The 21,744-nt window shown below is 44.3% G+C and overlaps 1 protein-coding gene across 5 annotated transcripts in view; it reads right to left on the reverse strand.

The window, feature by feature from the left end:
* KLF7 (KLF transcription factor 7) overlaps positions 1-21,744 on the reverse strand; it is a 63,018-nt gene that overhangs the window by 27,662 nt on the left and 13,612 nt on the right. For 4 of the 5 annotated variants that reach the window (XR_009743798.1, XR_009743795.1, XR_009743797.1 and 1 more), the window contains exon 2: positions 4,519-5,131. Coding sequence is in view for 2 of the 5 variants with exons in the window: in XM_061455694.1 (XP_061311678.1) it covers positions 4,519-5,131 (613 nt within the window). In the remaining 3 variants the exon portion in view is untranslated. The remainder of the gene's footprint in view (positions 1-4,518; positions 5,132-21,744) is intronic. The other variant, XM_061455707.1, reaches the window with a different exon arrangement.

The following is a 21,744-nucleotide window of genomic DNA, read 5'->3' on the forward strand; positions in this document are numbered from 1 at the left end:
CAAATTCTGGATGTATCCTTTTCTTTCTCCAGCACTTTGGGAAAGTTCTTCTCTGCTGTTTCAAATCCCATCTCAAAAACCTTCCTGTTCATTAATGCTCTTTCTAATCTCTTGTGTCTCTTCTCTTGTTCTTGTAAATGTAGTAATTTGTTTTCCTGCAGGGTGGATTTGTTTGTTTTAGTTACTCTCACCCAGCACTTTAGATCAAAGAACTATATAATTTAAAATAAGATGTCCTGACAATGTGAAACAAACTCCACTTAGATAAATGCTATCTTAAGATTGCATGTAGGCTCATAGCATCTATTTACATGGGTATTTCCCAATTGTTTAGGCTTTAGGAACCTAAATATAGATCTGAGGTGCCCAACTGCTGCTTCTCAGACTTGGGCTTAGGTTGTAACAGAACCTGGTTTTAGATGGATAAAAAAAAAACCAAAACCTTCTGATACACATAAAATGCAAAACCCTGAAGAACCCCTAAAGGTCATTTTTCATCACTATCCTGAATCTTAAGGATTTCCTGGTCAGTTTATACCTGATGCTTTATCTCTGGCCTGAAACCACCACACCATGTCATACCTTCTGTACTTTACTGCAAGGAAGGCTGATAGAGTTTTGTCAGGAGATCAAAATCTCCTCCAGAGGTCTTTGATCTGGGAGCACAGCCACATCTCATGACTAATCTTCCCACAGGTCAGAGGCCACATCACCCTTAGTCCACACTGGCCAGCAATATCCTGTTTTCTAATTTAGGAAGTGCTGATGACTGTACATGGGTTTGGGCTCATTCGAATTCCTTTCCTCTCCACTCCCCATTACATTAGCAATTCATCTCCATGCATGTGTGAAGGCTGGACCAAAATTTGTCTGTCAAAAGAGACAAATGTCATTGTTTGCACTGATGTCTGCTCCACAAATAACTGTTAGAGAATGTGCTAGGGTTGGATTACCATGCCAGTCCTGGTTGCTCCTTCTTCAGATGTTTTTACCTCACCCTCACAATCTCAGTATGGTCTTTCCAAATCTACAGCTCACCTTTTCCTCCTGCTTACAGTCCCAGTCACCGTTCCTCCCCTGAGGGGCTCCTTTGTGGCTCTCTGACAGTCCGTCCCGCCACTGCTCTGAGCTCCTTCACATGTTCTTCGCTTTAGATTCCCCAGCTTACTTTGAATTCAGTCAAATATTTTCATTTCCCTTTCCATCCAGACAATGTTTTCCCCTTTCCCTTCCAGATTAAATTCTCTTGCACACAGATGGTTGTTTTTCCCTCTCCAAAGGTCATCCAGAAGGTGGTTTCATAACCAGTTCAACCAACCATGGGCCTTACAGTGCTATCTTGATTCTCCTACAGATGAGATGTGGAAGAGGAATGTGAGGGATGCACCAAGTGCAATGTGAGGTCTCACTGCCTCTGGGCTCCCAGTGAAGTCAAGCCCTAAGAGACTGTCTCTGATCTAGCAAGCTGCTATCAGTCTGTACTGCCTCCAGCCCAGCCTGGCTCATCACGCAGCAGTGAGGAACACCAGCCAGCATCTGTCTGGTCAGCCTTACATACAAGAGAAAGGAATGCAACCTCCTTCCGCCGCCTTCTGTCCCCCCAGCTACCCAGCCCATGGTTTTCTTGTTTTCATGCACTGCAGTAAATCTCTTTGATCCAGCAAGTGGTCTTTGCACGTGCAAGTTGGGTGACCAGCCCGTATCTGCCTCCCTGCCTGCGAACTCCACACTGAGAGCTCTTTGTCTGTCAGGGCACTCACACCCTTTTACACAGAGCCCACACTGGCAGACTGCTCTTGCATGACATACTAACAAACTACCAGCCAAAGGAAAATATCTCGCAATCATTTCAGACCCTCTGGCTCAGCCACTGACTAAGCCAAGTGGCTACTAGCCATTGGCACTGCTGGGTGCATTTGCAACCCATAGCACATTCAGCTCAGCCAGGAAAAAAACAAAGCACCAACAGAGAAAAGGGCTTCTTGTCCCTAGCCCTGAAGGAGTGCATGGGAAAGGAGGCAGACCTGCCATTTATAATTCAGTCCTGAATTTCCTTAGCTATTCCTCTCTATCCCTCTCTTTTACCAGAGGCAGGAGGTCCCTGCGGGGGAACCCCACTGCAGAGGTCAACATGAACAGATTTAATGTCGTGATTGCACCAGCTCTGATTTAAGGCATCCAACAGTCAGGTTTTTTTTTTAAGGGAACAGAGCACATAAACAGGATGAAGGAGTCAGAATAACTTTGTGCTCTGGACTCAAATAAGCCAGTTAGTCCAACCTATCCCACCCTTCCCCTTGATTCACCTAGATTGCTCCCAAGATGTAAATGTTCAAAGGTACTTAGATGTTTTGCTCCACAGAGAAACATGGGAGCCAGGTGCCTACCTGCTCCCAGGTTCTGCATCAGAGATGGATTTTAAAAACAAGGCTGCACCCAGTCCTCATCACAAAATGAAACCATGCTGTCTACACATGCTTTAACCATGAAACCTAATGAAACCATGCTTTGTCTACATGGTTTAACTGGCAAGATGAGACAGGTAGCTGACCCCACTAGCTGTGGTGCTGGGAGTGGAAGGTGTGGGCAACTACAGTCTCCCCACCAGACAGCAAAAGTGGATTTGCCTTTCTCACCACATTGAGCACTGTTGTGGATGGGCAGGCACATACACATCAATGGCACAATATACAGTCTAAGGCTACTCAAAAGAAGTATCACAGGGCCAGTGAGAAATGTTTCTCATCATGGATTAACTATAAAACATAAGATTTCACAAAAAATTAAACCAGACCTAAAGCTGAGCTCAAAAGCATGGAAAAACTTGCAAAATTTTGACTCCAAAGGATGGCAGTGTTGAAAGAGTAGTGGTTTTCCGAAGTGCTCTCTCAGGGCTCCTTGTTCCCATCCACACCTACTGGTGACAAAGCCAGAAAAACTCCACAAGTTCACCCTTCCCAGGTGAGCATGTCACATTTCTGACAAACTTCAGGAACAGCTGTGTAAGACCCAGCACTCACAGCTCGAGCCCTTATCCGAACAGATCTATCTCACACTCTATAAATTTGTGCCTTCATGGGAGCCCTGCTGCCTGCTGGAAGGCCTTTGCTGGGACATCCCCCCTGACAGCATTGGTAGGGACCAGCCTCACAGCAGCACTGGTGCTATGAGGAGCCCCCTAACCATGCTGCTGCAGATTTTAAAATGTCTGCACTACTTTCACTGGCTTTCAAATCACTGAATCACAAGTGAGGTCACTCCTGGCAAAGTGGCTATCCCCAGTAAAAGCACTAGAAAGCCCATATAAAAAGATCAAAACCAATGCTTTTTATGTCTTAATATGATTTACACTTCAGACTCTGTAACTTTTACAGGACTGCCTAGTATTTGATGGATGCAGCTCTCTTAACAACCCACATATTTGTTTGATTTACTGCACTGGTCCAACATGTTATTTTCTACCTTGCAAGAACAACCTCGCTTCTAGGAGTCTGCCTGCATGATAAGGCTGTGAATTAAATGTGCAGTTATCGTAAGAGACCACACATTTTACAGTAAAATTGGGAAAACTGATTACAGCAATCCCTCTGGAAACAAGAATAATCACAAGATAAGACAGTGCTAATGGGAATTTATCATCTCTCATCACATGTGAAGCTTAGAACAAAGCCGCAACACACACGAACTGCACAGCTATTACTGCCAATGAATAGGAGCCGAAAAGCTACTGGAGACTATGAAGAAATGACAGAAGAGTGGGGATCCTGAACAGGCAAACCTAAGCCAATTCAGCGTGCTTCAAGAAGCTTACACAGTGGAGCTTATATGCAACATTAGTAAATATTATCCAAAATAGCAGCCTGACATCTTTTCATACATTCTATTCCCTCCCCACCTACATTATTCCATTCAAAGTCCATGTCATTCTTTCACTTGTTCTCACTGTATCTTACCACCAGAGAAGCCCAAGATCATGAGTATTTCAAGGGTATGTGCATCTCCACACCTACACGTCTGCATCTATGCACATACTCTCTCATGCACACATTAATCCTAAACTGCGTATCTCAGATCAGAAGTACGTTTTTCTCTCTCCCCCACAAAAAAAAAGGCAACAAAACCTGCCCACACTATTCTCCAGTTGAAGCAATTAACACTTGACTAAAATTAACATTTTTGAAGTTGTCTTAGGGAAATGAGTGCCAAAAACCCAAACTGGCATGCCCACAGTTTTAACATGAACATCTACATCCCTTAGCTATCCTAAAATGACTCTGCATCAAGCCCCACAAGACAATGAAATCACAAGAGGTTAATGGTAGACATTGAACTCCTCAGTCCTTCTGAGTAACAGGTACGTTTGCTGGCCTACCATATTATCCCACTGCCCTGTTTCATAGATAAAAGCCTGGACTTTCAGAAGAGATTTTTTTTTCTTCCTTTCTAAATGAGAATGAAAGACATGGTTACAGTTAGGTGGCAGTAGGACAAGATGAGAGAAGAATCCTACATAAGTACCTGTATGAGTCCTCTGGTGAGCCTTTAAGTGGGAACTCTTTGTATAAACCTTCCGGCACCCATTAAACTGACAGCGATGAACCCTCTTCTTGTTTTCTGGGGATGCTTCTGCCCCTGTACCAACGTGCTCACTGTCACTTTGCCCAGTTTTTATTGCCCCTGCGGTCGCTGTCACTACACCCACTTTCACAGAGCTGAGTGAAGTTTTCTTGGCCACCAGTTTCAACGTCACTGTGCCATCCACCGCTGAGAGAGTCTGTGAGGTTTTTACAAGGTGGCGGCTGAGCTCTGGGGAGGAAGGGGGTGTTAATGAGGTTACTGCATTGAGCTGGGCCTGGTTGACGGCTGTGTAGCCTTCTGTGGAAGAGCTGGTGGACTGCAAACTGAGGCATGTCTCAGAGAGCAGCTTGTCCCGTGAGAGGATAATGTCCACGTTAGTGCTTTTGTCACACGTACTCGTCTCCACAGGTAAAAGGATGGGGTCCAGCCGTCGGATATTGTCCTCTGCATCTGGGGCTGAGGCGGCATGAAGGAAACAGTCCAAATCCTCACCAAAGGTCTCAGAGATCTTCCGCGGTTCAGTCTGAAGGTATCGCTCCAACTCCAGGCACGTCTGCAGGAGGGGAAGGGAGAGGGAAGGGATAGAAACCACATTAGAGAGAGGCTACAGCACAGCTCCCACCTAGGGCCAAAGAACAATGTGGTCCAGAGTCATTCAGAGAGAGCACTCATGCACACCAGCACCTTCTCGTGAGGGAGACATAAGGATTTGGCACTTGTTTGATGCAAAATAGACTATGAGAATATCCACATACAGTAGCAGATGTTATAGTAGGAGTGAAGATACAACAACCAGAAAGCATCCACTACATTTTCTGTAGTGAAAAGTCCGTACATTGTCCCATGGATATCAGGCCCTTCCCAGTTTTAAGTGTAATCTGGCCAACAGTCACTTCCATATGAAACTATCCTAAAGGCTGCATCACCCGGCCACGTACAAACAAAGTCACCTCTCCAAAGAACTGCTTCCTCTTCCTTCACAAACATTAACTTTCACTCCAAATTTAACTCAGCACAGTTGGCAGGGGCCCAGTCTGTTCCTAAACCATCAAAATCCTGAAGCGTGAAGTGTAGCATTTTAAGATGGGAGACAGAGAAAAACTTCCAGTGACACCACAGCTTGTTTTAAAGGGCCTGAAACAAGGAAAGATGTGACACCAAAAAGGGACCTACTGTCAGTCTTAGAGGGTTTCTGGTACACCTGGTTAAATGGGGCTCACTGTGTACAGGACACCAGACTTGCATACAAACACACACATGCATCTTATTAAAAAGTAGGTGAAGTTGCAGTCAAGGAGGCTGCCACATGGTCCTGCATTTCCACTGCAGTGACTACCAGCACGAGGATGGGGTAAGCCTAGCCTAACTTGAATGTACCTTATTATGGTGCCCCTAGCTAGCCCCAGTAAAGTCTCCAGGCACTATCACACTCCCCAGTGTTCTCCATAACTAACATTATAAACTTTTACTGTTTATAGAAAACCATTTGCTGTAGTTTCGGGAGCTTTTAATGGAGTTTATTAGTGCAATCTTTCATTTCTTGCTTCCTGAAAGGCCAGCTGGTTTAATATCACCACTGTGATTTTAGAGGACTTGAAGAAAGAGACATTCTAGCCAATAGTTTTTAGAAACTTCTAAGAACTACTCCTCAGAGAACACTTCTAGAAATATAAAGAAAGTGATTTTAGGCAAAAAATTTCAGCCTATGGGGGCTGGCGACCCAACTACTTCCCACCTTGAGAGTCCAGCATCTGATCAAGAGACAAAAGCTTCACATGGCAGGAGGAGACAGAGACTCCTGCCTCCTGGGTACAAAGGTCCCATCAACACCAGTGTAAAGACACCCCACTCACAGCTATGAGCTGTCAGATAATTTAAGATTACTTTCAGTGTACTCAGGAAGCAGCACTGCTGGTTGCAGATATTATGTGGTGGGATGACTTTCAGAGTTCACAACAGAATTTGCCAGTTATCTGTTGTTTCTTGTTAAAATAGCAGCTGATTGTAGACCTGAGCTGTAGAGATGGACTTGGACAAAAAGAAATAGAACAGCAACATATCCAAGTGAGATGCGCTATACTTTAGCGCAGAGGTTATTTTCAGAGGCATGACACCGTGTGTACAATGTGTCTGCACACAGGCCTGGAGGTGGGACACTTACCAGTTTGTACATGCCTTAAGCAACCTTTCCATTTTCTTTTTAAAGTACATTTCTGGGATCATGAGGAATGACTTTAGCTGAGGATCTGATCTCTCCCCAGATGAATCCTAACAGGTTTTGGGAGCAGCTTTCCAATGCGTCCCACAGTCTTTCAGGAACAACCCCCACCACCAGGAAAGGCAATGCTTTTGAATTGCCCAAACATGTAATTTGGGCTGCTAGGCCCACTTAGCCTTCACCCAGTGAGGCAGAAACAGGTTTAGGGGCCTAATAAATAAAAGGCTTCCAAAGGAAAGAGCAAGCATAATCACAAACTGGGGGTGGAAAGGGGGAGGGGGGAAGACAGGGACTCAAGGCTATTAAATCTGATGACAGTGACATGAAATTTCAATTGCTGTGGGATCAGAAAGCTGCGCGCTGGCTGCAGGCTGCCCATGGAGGGGAGGCAAGCAGGAGGTACTGCTCCTTTAAGGCATCACTACCGCACGACAACAATAGTGGGCCTGACAGTTTCTTCCAGCTTCACCATTAATTTTCCATAAAGAGCAGTTTGTCGATGAGCCCTTTTCAGCAAAGCCTGATGCTTCAGAAACCTGTAATTATTCCTGGCTCCCCCCTCCCGCAGCCATTGCACCTGTGCCATTTCAAGACACCAGCTGGTCATGTCTTGCCTTCTGCCTCTAAAATCCAAAACCAGTGGATCAAGCCCATCTCCCCATAGAGGGGGGGGGGAAACTCAAAGAAACAATATAATGCAGTCTTTCCCTCCTGCTCCCCCCCTCAGCCTCTCTACCAAGTCAATAAGGGGGAAGAGCCTAGCAACAGAGCCAGAAAAGCCCTTCACCTAATCTGCATGGCAGACAAAGCCCAGTGAGGGGTTACAGCCACAGCCCTTCTTTAACCCCCCACCAGGGCCCTACCTGCTGCTGCATTTGCCAGAGCAGGCAACTGATGGCAGAAACAAAGCATATTTCCCCATATGCACTTCCCAGCTTCTGCCAAGTACCTCATGCGACCTTCCTGGCCCAAATCACCCAGGGAGTGCCCAAATCACCCTGGCAAGGCAACTAAGCCAAATCCCTCGTCTTCAGGTCTGACCTGGAGAAACCAGTCAGGCTGACACCACCAAGGTCTCCACTCCAGCCCAGTGGACCATCAGGAGGGGCAGGAAGGTTCTTTGGTCTCCCTTCCCACAGAGTTCTTTGCCAGAAAGCTACATTTTGTGTTTATGTGTGTTAGCAACAGGATGCTATGAACCCTGGATGTTATGAACAGAGATATGAACCCAAACTGCTGGATTCAGATGATGGTGAACCCCTGTAGATCTCCTACTTCCAATACCAGCCTGGTAGGAAACTGGTCCAAGGATACCTAAACAGGAGTGACCTGCTCTTGGCATGCTGTTGCCATAGTTCTGTTGGATGTCCAGTTTCTCCTTAACCACTCATGCAAGAGATGGGGAGCTTTGTGTAATGGATGTAATACATGTCACATGTGACACTAAGTCTGACTACCCTTTGTTTGCTACACTGCAGGCAACTTAGTGGGCATTCAGCTTTCTTAACCAGTGCCTGTAGGACTTAGAGCAATAAACACAACAGAAATTGCAATGTGAAGAGGAAGATGACTCCCTTCAGGAATAGAAGAAAAAGATCTGTAAGCCTGCTGTTTGCTGTCAAGTCAGTTTTGCAGGCCAGGGATAAAAAGTGACCCACTACTTCAACCCATCTGCCCTTATTAAGGAGGGTCATTCTCCTTGCACCTTGCTCCTCAGTTTAGCCAGTTAAAAGATGATGATTCATGCCTGACAAATTACACAGTGTGATTTTGTGAGACCCGAGGTACTTGCAGGAAAGGATGGCAGTCTGGCACGTGGACAATCCCAACAAACAATTTTTCAGTTTACACAAATGCAAAAAGGTTTGCTTTTCCAGCAGAGGCACATCGCCATAACCTGCAAGAAATGTGCATTTCCTGCTACACACTGGTAACTTGTAACATCTCTTTGTTCCCCACATTATACTATCATCTCAGTCCTCTGGGACACATGTAGCAGCAGAATACATGTAAACTCCACGCTTCCACAAGCAGCACTAGATCCTTCAGACAGTAAAAGACAACCAGTGTAGTGCTGTCCTATGCCTGGTAAGGACCTACTTCTTGTTAGTCCTTTCAGAGTTTGCAGTAGCATTGATCCAGGGAAATTCAGTGTTCAGTACATCTACCAATTCAGAAAGGTATGGCCACTAAACTACCTGTATTCCAAAGCTGATCAACTCAAAGTAAAGATTATTTACCAAACACATTAAGAATGCTCACCACTATGAAATACAACACAAGAGAAACTCAGTGTGTGCTGGTAGAAATGCAATACATGTGTATCATTTTCAGCAGAGATTAGCACTCACCTAATTTTCAGCCAGCAGAAATCAAGACAGTTTTGCTACTAGCTGCAACAACAGCGGACTTTCCGATCCCTTCCTGATTTGCAGATAGACTGTTTGGTTCAGACAACCTAAATTTTAGAGTGCTTGTCAGCTGTGCAGGTTAAAATGCAACTCAGAACATTCAAAATCCAAATATGATGGAGACGGAGCTCTAGCTGGGACCACCACTGTCATCGAAGTGTCAAGGCTTAAGGCAGTGTAGGGAATGACATGCCCACAGGCCAGGGGCCTCTGCAGGGACATAAAGTTTGGCATCTGGGTTCAGGTACAGACAGTTCTAGAAAACCTAATTCCAACTGATGACTCAAAATTAACTCTCAGTTCCCAGGGTATAAATCTAAACTTGCTCCAGTGAATTGCACAGCACTGGTCTCAACTGGCAGCCATATGGAGTATCAGAATTTGACCCATATGTACATGCTCTTGAGAAACCACAGGTCATGTCAGAAGCACCTGACTATGCTGAAGTCCTTACAGCACTCAAACTCTTGGGCATTTTGCACAGCTAAAGACAGGAAAATGTGGCAACAGTACAGTCCAGTTTTGCCAAGCCAAAAGAAAGCCTAACACAATGATTTGAGGACAGAAAGTCAGGGAGACACTTCATCAACATGTTCCCTGGGTTCCTCTGCCTTATTGATGCTGAAATATTTTATAACATCTTGATTTTGAATTTTTCTCGCAGATCATGGGAAGTTCTTATCTGGAAGTGCTAGTTACTTCTAAGTGCCATTTTACTGCAGATATAATTGGACATCAAGCACTGATCCTGGAAGTTATCCAAAACCTAATTATGAAGTTGGATACTTAGATCAGGCTGTGACAGAGAATGAAAATGTTGAACATGGTTGACAAGCAGGTCTGCTCTACTAGCTCTGTTTACAAGACTTGAAAGGATTCTCTTTGCAGCATAATTTATGTGAGCAAAGCAGAATTATACATGCAATAATGAAGGTCAAATGCCAACCTCCACCATGACCATACTGCTTTCCACTGGCATGTAAAAAAGAGGCCTCATCTCTACCTTCAAATAACTGTGAAAGTCTCAAGACTGTAAAGGAAGAGAAAGCACCTCAACCTGAAGGTAACCCAAACTAATTCTAAGGTCAGTGTCACTGCAGTTCACACAAGCTCAGAGCAAACAGTGGCACCAGGTCCAGTGCCTGGTGTCAGTATTTCACTCTTCAGCAGAAAGCAAAAGCTTTGAGCTACAGTGGTACTTGCATTGCAAGTAGCCCTAAGTTAAGAGGAGTAAGGGATTTAAAGCTCACCTGCCTTCCTTGAAATGCCATGCTATTTTTGTCCTTAGCCCTAAAACAAGGTTTGAAAGATGCATCTTGTTCCCACTGCCAAAAGCCTTCATTACTTCCTGAACAACAACAAAACTCAATACTCTTGCCCATCTATTCCAACATTGTCATCTGTTCCCACCCAGCTGCCAAAACCCCCAGCTTTTCCTCTTGGCAACCTCTACTGGGCAGTTGCTAGTTGTCAAAAAGCTGCAGCACATCAGAAGCTTAACATTTGGGACAGCATAAAATAAACAGAATTTTAGTATTAAAATAAGTCGTTTTGCAAAATACATTTGGGAAAATGGGAAAACCACAGTCTGAAATGAATGAATAGTAAGACAAAGTTCCAGGCAATAGCAAGCCATTTCTATTGCAAAGCATTTAAGACAAAACTAGCCATGCGCCAGCACATCTCGCTTATGTGTTAGTTCATTGAAAAAAAAAAAAAAAAAAAGACAGCTAAAAGCACTTTTCAGGTACAACAATAAGACACGTAATGACAGCTAACTTGCTGCAAAAATCTGCATGCATGTTCTTAATCCCTTGTACATATGAAGCAAATCAAGCTAACTGTATGCTCAACAAACAGGCTTTTGCCAAGAGCAAAAAGCAGGCACACGCACAGTCAGCAAAGATCATCTGATAGGCAAAGACTTTTTTTCCTGTGGTAACTTCACCACATGCCTGAGCCGTCAGGGTAGTCCTCTCTAACACTGGCTGAATGGGTCCCACCAGCAGTGGGCAAGTCTGTCAACTCTTTGACTGCGCTACACAGAACTCGAGCCTCTGTTTGCACATTTCTTCAATATAATAATGACCTGTGCCCAGTCCCCTCCTTGGTCTCAGCCCGAAGAATGAAGCTTTAAGGAAATGTATTTAGCCAAACCAGCCCATTCACTGCTATGCATGCACAACAGTACTCTCAATGAACACTCTCCTACAATGACCCAGATGGCTTTCTCCTAGATGTTCTCCACAGTATTTTTCTTCAGAGCAATAAAAGATGCTGAAATCAAAAGCCTCAACCACATTCAGCAAAGATACATTTTAACTTCTGTAAAACTTCTGCAGATTTACTTAAGGGACAGAATTACTACCTTCACATACACACAAGCTGTTTTCCTGTTGCTGATGTGACCTGATGTAACTACTGTTACCAAAGACTGATCAGCCTCTAAAGCTCATAGGATCAAAACCAATTTTTCCATAAATCATCGATTTTCACCAGGAAATGGGTGGTAAAACAAATGTCTCAAACAGAAAAGAAGTCTGAACCTGTAACTTTAACCAAGGAGTCAAAAATCAGGATCTGTTCCCAAACTTACTGATAAGAAATAGATCTTATTTAAGAAATATTCTTTTAAATGGACAAGCCAATTTTGTTTACTAAAAATCTGTGCTACTGGGACTGTAAGCATAGAGAATTTCAGTGCACTGGCTGTGAGATACTGAACAAAGGACTGCAGCTAAGCGTGGCTGAATTTGATAGACATCTAGATTAGAAAACAAAAAAGGACGAAAGAAACGTGCAAACACTGTCCCAGGGCTTTGAAGGCCTTTTGTTGGGTTGTGACTGTTTAATAAAGATAGAAAAAAATATCTGCCACCAGTCACAACAACAAAATGTATCATCAGTGTCAGCAAAGGATTAAGGATAGCCAAATCAAGAATGCAAAAGTGCAGGCAGCTCATTGTGCTAGTATCAAAATATGATAAAACCCACATGTGCTTGTACACCAGCACATGCCCTGCGTGCTGCCACGCAAGTAGCCATACAATGACCATTTAAGAAATTATATATATGTAACATAAGTGTGTTTCAACATCTTTCTGAAGAGATAATTTTATGTAACAACCTTGGATGGCTTTGAGTGCACTGGCCAGCAGACCCTACTACAAGCTTTTTCTCCAAACTTCATCACATGTGTATTTAACCTGTTGCTGTCCAGTTTGGAAACAACTTTGACTTAACATTATAAATAGCAAAAAGACACAATTAGCTCCTTGAATTGCTAGTCCTAGCTCCCACTGAAATCAAAGGATCAGGTTCAAAGCAGGCTCCAGAGTGTGGCAAACTTCTCACAGGAAATGGATATGCAAGAGCAAATGCTGACGGCTGTGGAACGTACAAAGCAGAGCAATATTTTAGGTCCTGATCCTCAGTTAAGATTCATCCTTACAAAGTACCGCAGAGGGGTTACACAGCAAAACTGGATTCCTTGTAATTACGCTGGATAGGATCATGAATGAAAAAATGTACTCTTCAGGGATGTTTCATTAGCTTCCAGAGATAGCTTTACATTTCCTCCTCAGTAGCTGACACAAATGTACACACCGGTTGTGTTCATACAGTCTCAGGCATCAGCATATTCATAAGCACAATTCTTCACAATTAGCTTATTAAATCAAACCTGGAGATGTGATCAATACTCTCAACATACAGTACATTTCCTAAGAGTCCTAGGTTTTGAGTCATCTCATCTGCTCTGACCTAAAAACATATTAAACGAGGATGCATAACACTGAATTCCTAACCCAAAAACATGCAACTCCTCCTCTTGATTTTGCATGATCAACATTTTTTCACTGGGACCTAATGTATCTACCCTGTACATGATGCCTATTCATTATCATATCTCATGGCTCAAAAAACCTTTTGTATGTTCCCTTTTGTATTATTTTTGGCTGCAGGGAGGAAGAGGTGGGGACCTGTCTGGGAAACAGGAAGCAAGAGGAAGGAGGGGAATGTGTTGTAGAATAAGGGCAAAGCAAAAAAGAATAAAAGAGCATTTATGCACTTTCTAAACGATAACAAACATACAGGACCAAAGCCTGCCTCCAGCCATGCGGGAGCAGTGGGCTGTTTGGTTAAAGTTTAATGTGAACAGCAACTGTCCAAGCACATTTACAAAAAGCCATTTGCTGCTTTTTTTCTTTGAGTTTGTTTTATAAAATCATTGGGGCAATTTGTTATCTTACAAGAGCAAGAAGATGCATGGGCTCCTGTGATAAATATGCCATTCTAGGCAAGGAAAAGAGAAGACAACAGACTGGAGTTTCACCGCTGCACCAGGAGAAAAACAGACTAGAAACAAAGCAATGGGAAGCACAATCGGATTCTCAGCTGGGGTAAATCAGCACAGAGCAGCCCTGATTTCATGGTTCCTGTTTACATCAGCTGAGGATCTTGCCAACACTCAAACTCCATGAAATTCTGCTCTTAACTAGCACCATTTAACTCTGTGGCTTACATGAAGTAGAATTTGACGTGTTCTTTGAGGGCTGGAGATGGTTATTTTGTATTACAAATCTTGTCTAATTTATTAGGAAAAATGTGACCCACATGGAAAAATGGGAAGAATTTAAAACCAACACCAACTTCAGACATCCTGATACTTGGATTTGTTTCCTTTGTCTTTTTTTTTTTTTCTTAATTTGGTCAGTCTATACAGAGGTTATTCACAAACTGGTTCCTGCCATTTCTAGGCCAGGGTTGTTATCGTCTGTACATAGGAACAACAGCCTCTGCACTTGAACGTCCCACTGCGGGTAAAGTTGCCTCTTATTCAAAGCCAGTTGCCCTCCAAAGGATGCTCCCACATCCAACAGTGTTTTTCCATTACTTTTCTACACTGCTCTGCCAAGGTGCTTGTTCCAAAACTCCAGCCACCAGGGATTCTGATCAGTCTCAGATCTTGCAGGCAGTGCACCTGGGCTGCTCTGCACCCTGATAAAAGCAGCAGAGGCCTCTTTGAGAGCAATCTGCTACAGTACTTTTGTAAAGCGTCTACCGGTACTGGCCCAACCGCTCAGCAGCACCTGAGGAGACCTGTATCCCCAAACTGCATTAGATCAAACAAAGAGGAGATCCAGCAGGGCCTTTTGTGGATATCATTAGCAACTCATGGTATGCTATCAGAACTGTATGAGGCACTGCTCGCTCCTTATGAAAGGATCATGAGATCAACCTCGTGTCAGCATAGTTTTCAGCAGGCTGTACAGCTACCGGCTGCAGCATGGCATGGGAAGCTAGGAGATCCCATTAGGAGGCCTGCAATTTCTTGACTTGAGAAAGGCAGGTCTAATCACCAGCTACTCAGAGGCAGCACACCTCTGTGAGCCAGTGTACACAACTACGGCTCGCACACTGGCTCACTTCCTTCAGTCTGTTGACTGTGGACACCCACCCAGTTGTTATGGATTTTAATATGCTGCAATATGAAAGTGCTATTTCAGGACAAAGTTATTAATAGCAAAGCAGCCAGAAAATAGCCTAGAAGGAATGCAATGTCTTGGTATTCCTGGAAGATCGATGACTTCCCAGCATCTATGCAGCCACCATGGTTAATTCAAGATGTTTCTGTGCACAAGACTGTCTTTTGTTAAGAGGAGCTAACTATATGAGAAGCCATCATGATGTGCCTTCACAGAAATGCCCTATATGGGTACCAGCAGAATCGCAGGTCTGCAGAGACTACAACACAGAAAGACCCGAAGGATGGTATTTCATTACTCTAGTCAGTCTAGTGAAAAGCAAAGGCTGAGTGCTGCAATGAAACAGAAGCCAGGAGAAGCTCTACTCTTCCTGAAGGAGATGGAGGATGGGACAGGATCTGTTTGAGCCTTGCTCAGAAACCTATTTGACTCCACAACCTTATCTTTTCAGCCTCTATTAGCCTACAAGCACCCTCTCCTTCTCTTGCATCTCTTCAGCAACACTCTTTACGTGGCAAGGCTCATCACTGTCCCTTTTCATGCTCTCTCTTAAACCTTCTGCTTCTCCTGGCAAAATATCCATGGAAACATATTGGAGAATACTGTCCTGACACCCTGCCTCAACTTTTTGTCGGCATCTTTCCCCCTAAAATTAACTGGGGAGGTTCCCAAATTAATTCCAGGTACATCACCGAACACAACACTCAGCACCACCTTGCAGAGTTGATACCAGACAAAGGCATCTCTCTGCTGGCAGGGCTTTTAGCATCACTTCTGCCTGCACCTATACTGCTGAGAGGCTCTCTGGGAGGCCTTTGGCTTTCCAGCCCCATTCCCAATTATCCTCCCTGAGCAAATCAAATGAAATTTGACACTGCATCTTTCCCTGAGATGAAAAGGCCCAAACTATGATGCTGGAAACTGGAAGATGTCACATTCATGGCACTACAGCCTTACCCATTAAACCGCCATAGACAGCTCCAGCTCACTACCAAACATGCACTGCAGGAACTGCAGTCCCTCACTACTCTCCAGAGAGGAAACAAACAAAACCCACTTACCAAAAAGGTAAAGAGGAAACACCCTGCAGTCATTGGACATGTTATCTGGCAGGTTTCCAATTCAAGATGTTTAAAAAATGTAGTTAGTTTACCTTAAGTGTCCTGTTTTCCCCTATTTCCCTTTTCCACTCTATTTAAGCCTATATAGCACCTCCTGAGATAAGCCTGCCTTTGTAGGTTGGCTGTATACCACTTTTTCCCTCTATTGTCTTTCTGATGGATGGGAGTCTCCAATGTCACAGCTTGGAAGACCATGGCCAGGCTCTCTTGGCTTGGTTTGTGGGAAGAGGAAGAGCAGGAACCAAAGAAGGACAGCCTCTCCCACTGCAGGAGGGGCATCCTCTTCCTCATGGTACAACCAGTCCTCCTTAGTATTTTGTTTATCGTTGATACTTCTTAAATGAAGCTGTTTTTAGTAGCCCCCAAAGGCAGAGTCTGTTGCCAGCTATCATCATCCCAAACACTTCAGACAGACTTCTGTCACCATGCTTTGGTACAATCCCTGCAATAGCTAAACACAAACATTATGTTCCCCCAAGTACAAAATATAGCTTTCAGGAGCTGCAATTTTATTTTGGTTATAAACATACAAAGGTAACCTTTATGCTATGAGAGCAGAAGCCACGCGTGAGACCACAGGCTGAGCCTCTGCTTCGCAGGGAACATTCCTGGGAGCACTTTGCTGCTTCGCCTCCAGCCGACTCCGCTTCCCAAGCGGCTGCACTTCCCAAGCAGCTGTGCTTCCCAAGCGGTTGTATGATATCAGAACTGAAGCGAGAGCCAAAATGCCTTGTGGTGGCTGGGACTGCTGGAGGGATCTGCTTCAGACACAGCAGTCCAGGAACTGGGACTCAGAAAGGGAGAGAAATGCACTCAGACCATGCTGCTTTAGCTATAGCTGGCACTGTTGGTAGCCTACACATTCAGGACACAGTTTTCCAGGCAGGACTTGTGACTTGATTGCCACGCTGAGCCCCTGCAGAATACATTGCAGCTCTTCTGAACATGTAGGCTGTGGTCAGAGCATCCCAGAGGTGCTTCCACCATCTCCAAAGCAAGGTTTAGGGGGTTTCCTCCATTTCAAATCTTTCTAATCCTTCCCTGCTCTGCAGATGTCCCTTGGCTACCCTGCAGTGAGCTTGTGACACCTGTCAAATAAGCATGATGTCAAATTGCCCCTGCAAGCCCCTAAATGCCCCTAGGCATTTCAATCCTTCTGTCAAGACTGCTAATGTGTCCCTTCCCCACCACAAGTAACGATGCATTCCTGGAAGCAAAAACTGCATTAAAAGTCTTCTTTACATGCGAGCTAAGAGCTTTCTTTGCCTCATGCCATTTTTACTCATAAATATAATATCAAGGTGATCGTGTTCTTCTCAGACTACTCAGAGTGTTCTGTAAGTAAAACCTGCAATTGGCAATTTATCAGATGGAAAAATAAAAGCCACATTTGGTTTCTCGCTACACTTAAAAATGACCACGTGCAGCCTCTGAAGCACACCAATCTTTTTAACAAGGTCATGAATATCAGCCAGGGGGTGGGGGGGAACAAAACCACCCTGCACATGTTTTTCCTTCTACTCTGCTTTCTTACCAGCTTTGCTCACTTTCTAAGCAAAAAGGAAGCCTCTCCTGTTCTCGTCACGCTGTGTTTATTCAAATTCCAGCGGCCAGTGGCTGCTCCTCCAGGCACTCTCCAAGGGCAAACAACTGGATCTCGCTGCAACACATATCTGAACGTGAGACACATCCAGCTCTGAGTTGGAGTGAGAGCAGAAACGATAGAGGCAGTGGATGCTGGGACACCATGAAATCTTTTGAAAGCGCTGCTCCTGCAGGCTTAGACAAAAAGCACAAAATACCCTTCGCCTAATGAAAGGACTGCAAAATGCACTTCAGAAGGCACAGCCTTAGGAGTCAGAGTAAATCCTCCCCGATGTCCCTGGTGACAAAGCAGCCCAATTTGATCAATACAGCAGCATTATTAACACTGTGCTACCTTACACGAGGATAGTCACATGTTCTTGCCTTTGCTGAGCATGGGGGGAAGGGGTGCAAACTCCTACTGCAACTCACAGGGGAAATGTCTCTCTCAAAATCATTAAGATTGCACAAAGAATCTCTTGCCCATTTCCATGCAAGCTGCCTTTTTGGGGGAGAGCTCTGCTTCATTAGTATTAATCAAGCTCATGTGGAATCCCAGAAACAGTGTGTGCTTTATGGTTTTCTCAACAAGAAATTTTGGTTTTAATGACTTTAGGATCCCTACTTTGAGGCTTTTTTTTTTATGCAGCCATGTTTGCTTTGGGGGCTGGGTACAGACACATAAATGTAAGTGGTTAATAACAGAAGGTAGGACTTTATGATTAGCAAATTTTGTAGAATGATTACGAGGATTAGGGTTAAGTGCATTTGGATTCAAGCAGAAGTAATGGTAGTAAAAGTGTATATATCTCTGCTGCTCCTGAGGCCCAGCCCGAGTCATTGCCTTTCTGAGTTTGCTGCTTGACATATGATGTTACAAACAATCCTGGTAAGTAACTTGGGAATCAGCAGAAGAGTGGAAGGGGAAGAAAAGCAAGTGCTAGCTCATTACGTGCTATGGCCAGCAAATCCCAGAATTCTGTAAAAACTAGATCCTGTGCGTGCCTCGTGACAAGTCTGAAGGTTAGAGAGGTACCACCCCTATGCCAGGTGACTTAAGTGTGGGAGAAAACAGCAGAGCAGCAAAAGCCTGAGTGGCCTTTAGCCACTGATGGCACAGGAGGAAGGACTGACTGTAATAATAAACACGAGACTAGCAAATGGCCTTTAAAACCAGAAGAAAGACCTTCTTATTCACAAAGAGAGGTGTGCCATCCATTGCTGGAAAGAAAAACCACCACATAAATGCTGCATTGGCACAAGCCATCTTTCTCTAGCACTCAGCTCAGATAACACATCAAAATCAGGGAAAATGACAGACTCGCTCCTCCTCCACAAGGAAGAAATCCTAACAAAAATCCCCTTTGCCACCTCTCCACCAAAACCCACCGAGACTATCTGCAGCCCCTGCAGAGAGGGAGGTAAAATTCTAAGTTTGAGCATATCAGGCCACCTCCATGCTGTGCATGGTAAGCATGTGTCACCAGGGAAGTGTGGTGCTTCTCCAGAGCTGCTGGCACAAAGTCCTCTCAGAAAGGGGTGCCCATAAAAGTGTCTAGACAGACTAAAATTAAAAAGAACAAATTATATGACACTGCCCACTGTCTGCAAACCAGGGCCAGATTCTCAGGGGGAGGAGTAAATCACTAACACCATGATCATAGCTAGTGGAGTCGTCCTAATTGACACTAAGCAAGGATCTGGCCCAGAAAAAATATTCCTGTCAAGTCTGCAGTCAAAAATTCCTCCGCTAGACCACATTCCACCAGTTAAACTGCCAGGGAAGACAACTGCAGAAAGAATTTAATTAAAATGGAGATCAGGGAGTTGGTATCCTTTTCAAGCTCTGCTCTTGACTTCCTCTTTAACAACTGAGCGCTTGGGGGTCCCAGTTTCCCAAACTGTAAAATGGGCACTCTGAAGCTTCCCTGCTCTCTAAGGGCAATGGCTGTGAAGCATCTTACCTGTTCAAAGCCCCACCATCAAATCAAACAGTCATCTGAATACTCTAAACCTCTGGGTCTTGGATGAAAGGATATGTATTTTTCTCTGCTGAAACAGCTCTGACATTGCTTTTGGAAAATCGAGCTTCAAAAAAGCAACTTGCAAATTTTTCTTCCAAGACTGTAGGTGTCAGATCCTCTGACTTACTGGGATACAGCTGAGGATTTCTGCTGCTCCACACTTCACAAACTTGCTGCCACAGTCCCTGGTACTGAAATAGAGGTAGGCACAGAGAGTACTGCTTTCCCACCATTTCCTCATTCATATTTTATTTCTGAACTTGAACTTTTGTACTGATTAAAATCTGGATGGACAGTGAATCTTCTGCATACCCCTCTATTTCCAGTAAGTCATTAGCTAGAAGAATACACCCAGGAGGTAGACCACTGCAGTCACACCATCAAGTCGTAACAATGGTGCCACGTGGTGCCTCACTGTAGCAGGTCCTTTCTTTGTTTTCACTCCTTAATTTCTGTTCAAACATTTGGGTTTTTTACATGCTGGTCTGCAGGACCATTAGCAACAGCACGTGGTTATGGACCCGTTTCTTTACATTAATCACATTACACACACACAAAACTGCTCATGGATGCCCACAGCTTAAGAGCTCCTGAATAAAGGGAAAAAAGACAGCAGTTCCTCTGAGAAGTTCTCATGGAGGCAGAACCATGCAAAAACCAGCAGAATCCTGCTGCCCACAGCCAGCTGTGCACCTCACTGCTGTTTAGCAAGGCCCCACTGCTTTGTTATAACCCCAACAGACCCTGTGTGGCACGAGCAGATTTCCTCCTGCACAAGAATGAAAGGGAATCACCATCTTCTCAAACACGGGAACATATTTATTTGCCATGTGAGCAGCCCAAATTGACCCAAATGAACAGAGACAGTTAAAAACAGAATAGAAGACAATCACAGCAGGAAGGTGGGGAGCCCACCAATCAAACCAAAGAGCGCCTTGCAGCCTAGAACAGCTAACACTTCCCCAGCTCAGGCAGGCTCTTTCGCCTTTCGCTAGCAGCTTTGGCAAATCCTTCTTTAAGGCTGTGGGACCAAGGCGTCAGGGAGCCACCTTGCTCAAGGCCACCACAGCCATCCACCCCAGTGGTTGGTGGCAGAGGGGGGGGGACACCTCCTGAGGGATGGTAGTGGGACCCCACCTCTGAGCCCATAGCATTTTGGGCAGGCCTGCTTCCTACCCATGTTTGAGCAGTTCCCTTTGCTGAAGAGAAGGGCAGAGGTGCGCGGGGCGGGCCCCAAAATTCAAGGAGACTTTACCCTTTAACAGTGATCCTGGTTAAACACTCTTCTCACATCCATCAACCACAAAATCAGTGGCTTTCAACTAACCAACTAACTAACCAACCAACCAGCATATAAATACTGTTTCCTGAACAAAGGGCATCAACTCACAGCAGTCCTGCTCTTCCCAATACTAATACCGCTACCTTTCAACCCCACAGTTGTGTTTTTAGGCTCTTCAAAATGCAGAGATATTCCACCACTTGCTGTCAATAGCCAGCACTTAGAATCAGCTACCATTAAGTCAAGTCATCAGCACCGATTTGACTTCATCCCATTTAAAGTCTGATCTGTTTCATTAAACGAACAAACAAAAATTTGGCATCAAACTTTTTATTTCTGTTTACTCTGATGGATAGCAGCCCTCACCATAAAAACATGTTTAATAGAAACAAATCAGAAAACTAAGGAAACTGATTAAAAGCTTTCATTGTGAAGAAAAGCAGGGAAAAAGGCTTAAGTAGGAAATGCTAAATTTTTTTGTGATGCCAGCAGAGAGAAGCAGTATGTGAAGAAAACCATGCAGGGGCAGGAAATCAATCCTTGAGACTGAATTTGGAAAAACAGAAATTAATGCATTTAGGGAAGTAAACAGCAACATAACATGCACACTCAATACAAGGCAGAGATCCAGTAAAGCTGAAAAAGAGACCTAGAACAGATAAAACCAATATAGCTTTGAGGACACATTCTTAGCATCTGATATACAGGAAAATTGGAAGGAACACAGAGATGGAACGTATGAAAAAACTGAAAGAGACATGCACATTTATTACTATTTATCACATCTATTCCTCCATCAGCGTTGTAATCTTCAGTCAATGAGCAGGGGTCTCATTTCACATTTAGATAAAAATACTTGGAAGAGTTCATATAGATAAAGATGGGGAAAAGTGTCAGACCGTGCAGCTATGAACAGGGTGAACCCAAACAAAGCAAAGGACTTGCTCATGGAGAAGAGAGAAAATATAGGAGGAGGAGGAATTAGGTAGGAGAGAGAAGAGCCTGTTAGATACATGGTTAAGCGGTGGACCTGGAAGTCC

The sequence above is a fragment of the Pezoporus flaviventris genome, unplaced genomic scaffold, assembly GCF_033815535.1.
Source record: "Pezoporus flaviventris isolate CSIRO_AGI_PZ_B2104156 unplaced genomic scaffold, CSIRO_AGI_Pfla_v1 ptg000001l, whole genome shotgun sequence".
Lineage (NCBI taxonomy): Eukaryota > Metazoa > Chordata > Aves > Psittaciformes > Psittacidae > Pezoporus > Pezoporus flaviventris.